The sequence below is a fragment of the Mobula birostris genome, unplaced genomic scaffold (assembly GCF_030028105.1).
Source record: "Mobula birostris isolate sMobBir1 unplaced genomic scaffold, sMobBir1.hap1 scaffold_4376, whole genome shotgun sequence".
NCBI lineage: Eukaryota > Metazoa > Chordata > Chondrichthyes > Myliobatiformes > Myliobatidae > Mobula > Mobula birostris.
This window is the reverse complement of record NW_027277482.1, coordinates 1-10,764: the sequence shown is the minus strand read 5'-3', so window position 1 is coordinate 10,764 and position 10,764 is coordinate 1. Positions and strand designations below refer to the sequence as shown.

Genomic DNA, 10,764 nt, shown 5'->3' with positions numbered 1-10,764 from the left:
AAAACCACAGCTATGAGGATCCCTGCAGCACCCAGTGACCCTGTGACCTCTGTCTCGGAGGCCGATGTCAGGCCGTCTTTCAAGAGGGAGAACCCTCGCAAAGTGGCAGGTCCCAACGGAGTACCTGGTAAGACAATGAAAACCTGTGCCAACCAATTGGCAGGGGTATTGAAAGACATTTTAAAACTCTCACTGCCACAGTTGGAAGTTCCCACCTGCTTCAAAAGGTCAACAATTATACTAGCGTCAGCTGCCTCAATGGCTATCAGTAGCACTCACATGTACAGTAATGGGTTGCTTTGAGAGGTTGGTCATGGCTAGAAGCAATACATGACTCAGGAAGGACCAGGACCCACTGCAATTTGACTACCGCCACATTAGGTCTGCAGTAGATGTGATCTTAATGGCTTTTTACAAGGCCTTGGATCACCTGGACAATACAAATACCCATGTCAGCTTGCTGCTTATTGACTATAGCTCAGCATTTAACACCATCACTCCTACAGTCCTGATCGAAAAGCTACAGAACCCGGGCCTCTGTACCTCCCTGTGCTTCCTTGCCTTCCTAACTGCAATACCACATTCTGTGTGGATTGGAAATAGCATCCCCCCAGCCCCGTCACTGACAATTAACACTGGCACACCACTGGGATGTGTGCGTAGCACTCTCTACACCCATGATTGTGTGGCTAGACATAGCTCAAATGCCATCTGTAAATTTGTTGATGATACAGCCAATTGTTGGCAGAATTTCAGACAGTAAAGAAAGAGCACACAGGAAAGAGATATACCAGCTAGTTGAGCGGCGTTGCAGCAAGGATTTTGCACTCAACGTCTGTAAGATGAAAGAGCTGATTGTGGACTTCAGGAAGGGTAAGATGAGGAAGCACAAACCAATCCTGAAAGAGGGATAAGTGGAGAGAGTGAGCAATTTCAAGTTCCTGGGTGTCAATATCTCCAAGGACCTAACCTGGTCATAACATATCGATGCAGCTATAAAGAAGGCAAGAGAGCACCTCTATTGCATTAGGAGTTTGAGGAGAATTTGGTTTGTCAACTAAAACACTTGAAAATCTCTACAAATGTAGCATGGGGAGCACTGCATCACCGTCTCATCTGGGGGGGGGGGGTGGGATGCTACTGCACAAGATTGAAATAAGTTGCAGAAACTTGTAAAATTAGCTCGGTAATATCCAATACATCTTCAATGAGTGGTGCCTTAGGAAGACGGTGTCTATCATTAACGATTCCCACCGCCCCAGACATGCCCTCTTCTCTGTTACTGTCCAGAAGGAGGTACAGAAACCTGAAGACACACACTCAACAATTCAGGAACAGCTTTTTCCCCTCTGTCATCTGACTTCTGAATGGACATCGAACCCATGAACACTACCTCACTACTTTTTTATTTGTTTTTTGCACAAATTTTAACTTTATTATTTAATAGATATATATATATATATATATATATACACACACATACTTAATGTAACTCAGTTTTATCTCTATATTTACTTATCATGTATTTCACTGCACTGTTGCTGTTAATACATTTCATGACATATGCCGGTGATATGAAATCTGATTCTGATTTTGCTCTCTGTGGGACAGGCCATTACTTCTCACAAAGCAAAACCTAACATTGTGAATGGCTGTGATGCTTCACTCCCAGATGAGCTCAATGCCTTTTATGCCCACTTTGAAAAAAAAATAAAACTACAGCTATGAGGATCTCTGCAGTTCCCAGTGACCCTGTCATCTCTGTCTGGGAGGCCAACGTCAGATTGTCTTTCAAGAGGGCGAAGTTTCGCAAGGCGATAGGTAGGGCTCTGAACTCCTGTGCCAACCAGCTGGCAGGTGTGTTCAAAGACTTTCCAATTTCTCATTGCTACAGTCAGAAGTTCCCTCCTGCTTCAAAAGGACAACAATTTACTAGTGTCCAAGAAGAGCAGGGTGAGCTGCCTTAATGACTATTGTCCGGTAGTGTCACATCTACAAATTACAACAGGAATCTGGAATGATAACACAAAATGTTGGAAAATATTGTTTTATGTTTATTTAGAGATACAGCGCTGCAACAGACCATTCCAGTCCAAATTAACCCACAAACCCGTAAGTTGTTGAAATGTTGGTGGAAACGAGAGCACCTGGAACAAACCCACGTGGTCACAGGAGAAGGTACAGACTCCTTACAGTGGTGGGAGTTGAACCCAAGTTTCTGGCACTCTAATAGTGTTACACTATTTCCTTCACCACCATGCCACCCTACACTCAGCAGAATAGACAAGAACTTATCGGGATAAACAAGAGAAAATCTGCAGATGCTGGAAATTCAAGCAACACGCACAAAATGTTGGAGGAACTCAGCAGGCCAAAGCTCTTCATCAAGACCAGAGAAAAAAAGATGAGTCAGAGTAAGAAGTTGGAGGGAGTGGAGGAATAAACACAAGGTGAAAGGTGAAACTGGGAGGGGGAGGGGTGAAGTAAAGAGCTGGGACGTTGATTGGTGAAACCAATCCTTGATGGATAGCCCTCTATCTTTTTCCTTGTGGTTCTTCCTCCCCTCCCAACCTTCTTACTCTGACTCCTCATCTGTTTTCTCCAGTCATGGTGAAGGGTCTTGGCTCAAATGTACTCTTTTCCATAAATGCTGCCAGGTCAACTGATTGGGATAGATTGTTTGCGGGGAAAGGTGTGCCTGGAAAAAGTTTAATCAAGAGTTCTTTGTCTGCATATCCCTCTTAAAGTGAAAGGCAAGGGAGGCAGGAGAAGGTCAATGAGACCACCACAAGACTGGAGGAGCAACATCTCATATTCCCGAGTCCTTTCAAACTGACAGCATGAACACTGCTTTCTCTAACTTCCAGTAATTTCTCCCTCCCTCCCCTTCTCTTTCCATTCCCCATTCTGGCTCCTCTCTTAACCCTACTGCCTACCTGCCCATTTTGTGCCCCTCCTTCCCTTTCTCCCGTGGTCCACTCTGCTCTCCTATCCAATTCCTCCTTCTCAGCTCTTTACATTTTACACATATCACTTCCCACCTTCTCACCTCTCCCTCCCCCCATCTTTTATTCTGGCTTCTTCCCCCGTCCTTTCTAGTCCAGATGAAGGTATCGACCCAAAACATCAAGTTTATTCCTCTCCATAGATGCTGCTGACCTCCTGAGTCCTCCAGCATTTTGTGTGTGTTGCTATACATAATGATGGATTGAGGCTCTAGTCGGTAGAAAGGAGGAGGCAAGCATCAAGTACAGGCAGCTGGGAATAAGTGAATCCCTGGAGGACTATAGGGGATGCAGGAGGGGACTCACGGTGGAAATCAGAAGGGCAAAAAGTGGGCACAAAGATAGCTTTGGCAGAGAAGATTATGAAACATCCAGAGAAGGGGAAATGAGTACTTAGAGAAACACATAAATGCTGGAGGAACTCAGCAGGTCAGGCACCATCCCTGGAGAGGAATAGACAGTCGACATTTCGAGAATAGGGCCCCTCCAAGACTAAAGAAGACATATTTGTGCGGAGCTGTGTGGGATCAAGAGAGGAGAAAGAAGGAAAATGGAAATGGACACTGAACATGGTGAAACATTCACAGAACTCTTTTGAAAGGGTTGATACTGATGTGGGAAAATCCTCATGCAGTCAATGGTCTCACAGAGAATGTGCATACTATTTTTAGTCAGCTAGCTAGCACACAACTTTGGAGAAAGCTTGATGCCTTTTCCTTGAATGTTGCATGAATATTTGTTTCCTGGGACTGGTTCCTCAGTACAAAACTGTTTTAGTATCGTGAGTAAATGAAGTGAAGCAAACCGGATTGATCATGCAGCAATGTGCTCCAACGATTACGTGCACATTATAGTCTAATATTTTTAAATATATGATGGGCCCCTTTTCTTTATTTTGTATTATATAGTATTATTGTGTTTATTATAGGGAGATGAGGCTGAGTACAGGGCTACGGTAGGAAACTTTGTAACATGGTGTGAGCAGAATTATCTGCAACTTAATGTGAAAAAGACTAAGGAGCTGGTGGTAGACCTGAGGAGAGCTAAGGTACCGGCGACCCCTGTTTCCATCCAGGGGGTCAGTGTGGACATGGTGGAGGATTACAAATACCTGGGGATATGAATTGACAATAAACTGGACTGGTCAAAGAACACTGAGGCTGTCTACAAGAAGGGTCAGAGCCGTCTCTATTTCCTGAGGAGACTGAGGTCCTTTAACATCTACCGGACGATGCTGAGGATGTTCTACGAGTCTGTGGTGGCCAGTGGGATCATGTTTGCTGTTGTGTGCTGGGGCAGCAGGCTGAGGGTAGCAGACACCAACAGAATCAACAAACTCATTCGTAAGGCCAGTGATGTTGTGGGGATGGAACTGGACTCTCTGACGGTGGTGTCTGAAAAGAGGATGCCGTCCAAGTTGCATGCCACCTTGGACAATGTCTCCCATCCACTACATAATGTACTGGTTGGGCACAGGAGTACATTCAGCCAGAGACTCATTCCACCAAGATGCAGCACAGGGCGTGATAGGAAGTCATTCCTGCCTGTGGCCATCAAACTTTACAACTCCTCCCTTGGAGGGTCAGACACCCTGAGCCAATAGGCTGGTGCTGGACTTATTTCCTGGCATAATTTACATATTACTATTTAACCATTTATGGTTTTATTACTATTTAATTATTTATGGTGCAACTGTAACGAAAACCAATTTCCCCCGGGATCAATAAAGTTTGACTATGACTATAAATAGTTTGTCAATACAATTTCAATTTATTTTATACTGCTGTGAGTTATATTATTGCTTCCTGGTGGACAGTAAATTTGCATGGGTGTGTCAGTATTCATATAGGTAATAGTCCTACTTGCCCTTGAAGGGACACTTAAACTTTTCTGTTTGTGTTTACTCGAACCATATTTACCCTAGACATCACAAACAAGAGAAAAGATGCTGGAAATCTTTAGCCTAGACATGTTTATTTATTGGAAATGGCTTTTCCGTTGTTACTCCATGCATTGTTGAGTTATGTTGCTGTTAGCTTGTATTCACAGTAACAGCTAACTCAGAATGAGCCTGCAGTCAGAGGGACAGTCCACATTACACTAGAGGATGTGCTGAGTGTCATAGAGTCTGTCGAGGCAGATAAATCTCCAGAACATGGTCAGGTAGGTAGGAAGCTAGAAAAGAATTTGGCTGAGGTGAGTAGTGACAGGTGAGATCAGGAAGACAATAGGATGGCTAATGTTGTACCTTTATTAAAGAAGGCTGGAAGAGAGCCCTGGGAATTATGGACCACTAGGCATGATTATGGAGACTGTTATGGTAGAGAGGGCTCATCCAGCAAGGACATGCAGGTAAAACTCAGGTGTAAAACAAAGTGCAATCACCATGATTATGTTATACCACAGTCTTTTGAAACGTCAGCACCCCCCCCCCCCACATTGTCCTGAGCTGTGAGTGTCCCCACCCCACCACTGCAGGGTATTGTGGGGGGGGGGGGGTCAGAGCAGGGGATAAAACACAACGAGCCGGGGTACTGAAGGCCAGCTGGTCTGTGAGAGGTCAGGATCAGGCCAGCGGGGGTGGGGGAGGGTGTGTGCCTACCACATCAATATCAGGGTGACGCCCTTCCCAAGCCTTCATCAGTGCCCATCCCAGTGGGTCGTGTGAAGAAGACACGAGAGACAGTAGATAGAGTCTGAGTCTGAGTTATAACGCACTGTGACAAGTCCTTGGGCCCAACTGCTTCAGAGTGACTCATCCAATTTACGAACATCTGGCCCATATCCCTCTAAACCTATCCTGTCCATGAAACTGTTCCAATATCTTTCTGACACTGTTAATGTCCCTGCCTGCAACCAACAACCTGTCTCTGAATGTGAACAAAAGAGGCGGTTGTTGACTTCAGGAGGACATGGAACAATCACTCTCCACTGAACATCGACGACTCCTCCGTAGAGATCTTTAAGAGCATCAAATTCCTTGGTGTTCACCTGGCGGAGAATCTCACCTGGTGCCTCAACATCAGCTCCATAGCAAAGAAAGCCCAGCAGCGTCTCTACTTTCTGTGAAGGCTGAGAAAAGTCCATCTCCCACCCCCCATGCTCCCCACATTCTACAGAGGATGTATTGAGAGCATCCTGAGCAGCTGCATCACCACCTGGTTTGGAAATTGTACCGTCATGGATCGCAAGACCCTGCAGTGGATAGTGAGGTCAGCTGAGAAGATCATCGGGGTCTCTCTTCCCGCCATCACAGACATTTACACCACACGCTGCATCCGCAAAGCAAACAGCATTATGAAGGACCCCACGCACCCCTCATACAAACTCTTCTCACTCCTGCCATCTGGCAAAAGGCACTGAAGCATTCGGGCTCTCATGACCAGACTATGCAACAGTTTCTTCCCCCAAGCCATCAGACTCCTCAATACCCAGAGCCTGGACTGACACCAATCTACTGCCCTCTACTGTGCCTATTGTCTTGTTTATTATTTATTGTAATGCCTGCACTGTTTTGTGCACTTTATGCAGTCCTGGGTAGGTCTGTTGTCTAGTGTAGTTATTGTGTTGTTTTACGTAGTTCAGTGTAGTTTTTGTATTGTTCATGTAGCACCATGGTCTTGGAAAACGTCTCATTTTTACTATGTACTGTACCAGCAGTTATGGTCAAAATGACAATAAAAAGTGACTTGACTTGATTCTCCCACTTCCTCTACATTGTGAGCCAGACACCCACCACTCTCTGTGTGAAAAACTTGCCCCTAATGAGCTACTTCAATCCTTCTTTGTCTCACCTGAAACAAATGCCCTCTGGTTTTACACTCCCCTACCCTGATACATTAGGGAATTTAAGAAACTCTTGGATAGACACATGGATGATAGAAAAACGCAGGGCTATGTAGGAGGGAAGGATTAGATTGACCTTAGAGTAGCTTAAAATGCCAGCACATTGTGGACCAAACAGCCTGTCGTGTTCTACGTTCCATCCTGTCTCTCTTAATAACTCAAGCCTTCCAGTCCTGGTATCAACCTTCTGAATCTACTTTGCACCTTTGCCGCCTTAATATTATCCTTCCACAGTTCTATGACCAGAATTGTACATGAACGCCACGTGTGGTCTCACCCATATCTTGTGCAAGTGCAACTCCCCTGACTCGTGCGCTCAATCCCCTGACCGTTGAGGGTAAATATGTGAAACGCATTCACCGCCCCCCCCATCAACCCACGATGCCACTGTCTGCAAAATCCGTACATAGAGGTCACTCTGTTCTCCAATGCTCCCCAGGACACTGCCATCCACTGTGCAAGTCCGGCCCTGGATAAGCTCCACCCCTCCCCATCCTGCCAATCCTTTGCCCACTTTCCCAAGTGAACCACATAGTGAACGCCGAAAGAGTTCAGCAGGTCGAGCATCGTCTGTGGAGGCAAAAGGTAGAAGTTGACGTTTCAAGTCGAGACCCGGCATCGGGCGATGCAGGCCATCAATTCACGGCTGCTGGACCCTCACTGGGTTGTGCTCCCTGCTTTGTTTCATCATCTTACCAGAGATGAAGGCCATTCTGTCCCTCCCAGCTACCCCCACCAGTAAGCAAGATCATGGCTTTTTCTGCACTCCGACATCCCATCATCCCTTTACATCGGGAGTATCCCACTGAAGTTCATGACCTCTCATTTTCCCACATTTGACTCCATCTGCCGTGTTCTTGCCCATTCCTTCAGCTTGTCCGCATCCCCTCGAAGCCTCTTCACATCGTCCTCAGGTCCAGTTCATGCGCACAGAACAGATTTATTTACGAGGGGTGATTGATAAGTTTGTGGCCTATGGTAGAAGGAGTCAATTTTAGAAAACCTAGCACATCTATTTTTCAATTTAGTCCAGTGGTCATGGAGCATACAGATCTTGGACCTCCAGAAAGTGTCCACAGCAGGGGTGATTGATAAGTTCGTGGCCTAAGATAGAAGGAGATGAGTTATTAACTTCAAACTTTTGGCATAATCACTCAAAGAGTTGAACTGCATTTACATGTAACGAGAGCTGTATAACTCATCTCCTTCTACCTTAGGCCACAAATCTATCAATCACCCCTCCTATAATTGATACAGAACACAAGTGTACCTGCAGTTCCAGGGGAAACAACCCAAATGTGTCCAGTAACCAGGGTCCAAACCTGGATGTGATCAACAGCAGCAATAACTGCAGAATCAGATCCTGCAGTCACTTGTGAACTCACTGCTCTCTCAGCAGCTGCAGTGTTTAAATGCCCCACGTATGTACCACACATTTAAACAGTCCCTTTAGTGTGAGCTCTTCGGTGCCTCCAGAGGTGAGAAGATCGAGCAAAGTTCTTCCCACATTCAGGGCAGGTGAACGGTCTCTCCCCAGTGTGAACTCGCTGGTGAATCAGCAGATCAGCTGAACGAGTGAACCCCTTCCTGCACTCGGAGCAGGTGAAGGGTCTCTCCCCAGTGTGAATTCGCCGGTGTGTCAGTAGCTCTGACGATCGAAAGAACCCCTTCCCGCACTCAGAGCAGGTGAACGGCTTCTCCCCGGTGTGAACCTGTTGGTGAGCCAGCAGCTTAGATGACTGGGTGAATCCCTTCCCACAATCAGAGCAGGTGAACAGTCTCTTTCGAGTGTGCATTTGTTGGTGTATAAGTAAGCTGTATGACTGAGTAAACCCCTTCCCACACTCGGAGCAGGTGAAGGGTCTCTCCCCGGTGTGAATTCGCTGGTGCCTCAGGAGCTCAGACGGCCGAATGAACCCCTTCCCGCACTCGGAGCAGTTGAAAGACCTCTCCGCAGTGTGCACCCGCTGGTGAGCCAGCAACTTGGACAATTGGGTGAACCCCTTCCCACACTCAGAGCAGTTGAAGGAACTCTCCCCGGTGTGAACTTGCTGGTGAGCCAGCAGCTTTGATGACTGGGTGAACCCCTTCCCACACTCAGAGCAGGTGAACAGTCTCTTCCGAGTGTGAATTTGCTGGTGTATCAGTAGGTTGTAAGACTGAGTGAACCCCTTCCCACACTCGGCGCAGGTGAATGGCCTCTCCCCTGTGTGAGTTTGTTGGTGCCTCAGAAGGACAGACGACTGAGTGAACCCCTTCCCGCACTCAGAGCAGACGAATGGCCTCTCCCCAGTGTGAATTCTTTGGTGTGTCAGAAGGTCATATGAACGAGTGAACCCCTTCCCGCACTCGGAGCAGATGAAGGGCCTCTCGCCAGAGTGAATTCGTTGGTGTGTCAGAAGCTCATATGACTGAGTGAATCCCTTCCCGCACTCGCAGCAGATGAAGGGCCTCTCCCTGGTGTGAATTCGTTGGTGTATCTGAAGATTGTACGATCGACTGAACCCCTTCCCGCAATCGGCGCAGGTGAAAGGCCTCTCACCCGTGTGGACTCGCTGGTGCATCTGAAGGTTGTACGAACAAGTGAACTCCTTCCTGCATTCAGATAGTCTCTCCCTGGTGTGAACTCGTTGGTTTATCAGTTTATCTCAGTCAAAAGAATGAATGTTTCACTGGTGCAAAAACAAGGATGTGGTGAACGTGTTCCCAGTCACAGATCAGGTGAGCTCACCTCCCCCAATATATCACACAAGGCCTCAAGGTTTAGTGGGTGTTTCTTTCCCAATCTGCACTGCATTTCCTACTACTTCACAGGCTGGAAGAAGTTACACGGCTTGTCTGAAGCTGGTTCCTGACCTTACACAAGTGGTTTCTCCCCTCCCCGCTGTAGACAGTGTCTCACTCCCCAGCTGTGTCACGGTCGGTGCCCTGCAACAGCCCTCACTGCCCGGGGTCTGAAGTGAAACAAACCAGCATCCCTCCTTCCACGTTCACAGGCCGATGATATTCAGGTGCTGGGGAGCTGAGTGGGGTGTAGACCTGATGTGATATTCCGTCTGAGATACTCAGCCGTGATTCCTCCACCTTTGATGTCCTGTAAAAAGACACAGAAATCATCAGTAAGTACAGGGTAGTGACTCAGAACAGCTCACTTAATTGTAACATTTAAGAGAAGTTTGGATTGGTACATGGATAAGAGGGGTAGGGAAGGCTATGGTCCAGGTTCTTTTAGAAGGGACTGGGCAGAAGACCAAGCTAGCATGTAATAGATGGGCTGAAGGGCCTGTTTTATGCCATAGTACTCTATAATCATCCTGCCTCTGGGTCAACCCATGAACTCATTCTTTGCTCTCTTTCCACTATTTATTTAATTTTTAAATCATTTCTTATTGTAATATATAGTATATGTAAGGTATAGCACTGTACTGCTGCCACAAAACAAAAAAATTCACAACGTATGTCAGTGATGATAAACTTGATTCTGAAATCTTTACAAATCATTACTGGGCCTCAGCTTGTCTATAAGGAAGGACATCGAGGGATCCGTGAGATTGTAATACAACTGTAATGCTATGGGGATCATGATTATCTGGAGTGATTGCAGCAGCTAGTGAGATTCTCCAATGAGCAGAGACTAAATAGATATGTTCAAATCGATGAGCTTTTTCTAGAGGAAATCAGGAAAATAACGCAAGTGGCAGTGTGATATTCATCCCTTTACCTCTGATCTCTTCCTTCGCTGCACCTTCCCTGCACTGACCCCATTTCTTTTGCCCCTCAGTATGGAGAGCAGAACAGTACAGCAGGTGAACAGGCCCTGTGACCCACCATGTCTGTGCTGACCGTGATGCCGATCCAAACTAATCCCGTCCCCTTGCACAGGATCCATCAGACCCCATTCCCTGCCTTTCAC

At 46.6% G+C, this 10,764-nt stretch overlaps 1 protein-coding gene across 1 annotated transcript; it reads right to left on the bottom strand.

The window, feature by feature from the left end:
- Nucleotides 1-5,534: 5,534 nt before the first annotated feature.
- On the bottom strand, nucleotides 5,535-9,906 carry LOC140193203 (uncharacterized). Its single transcript, XM_072250603.1, has one exon. The coding sequence runs from the start codon at nucleotides 9,413-9,415 to the stop codon at nucleotides 8,288-8,290; it is 1,128 nt and encodes a 375-aa protein (XP_072106704.1). The 5' UTR covers nucleotides 9,416-9,906; the 3' UTR covers nucleotides 5,535-8,287.
- Between the last annotated feature and the right edge of the window lie 858 nt (nucleotides 9,907-10,764).

Bases quoted from the DNA above. Each gene is read 5' to 3' on its own strand.
- LOC140193203 (XM_072250603.1), bottom strand. From the start codon at position 9,415: ATGCACCAGCGAGTCCACACGGGTGAGAGGCCTTTCACCTGCGCCGAT.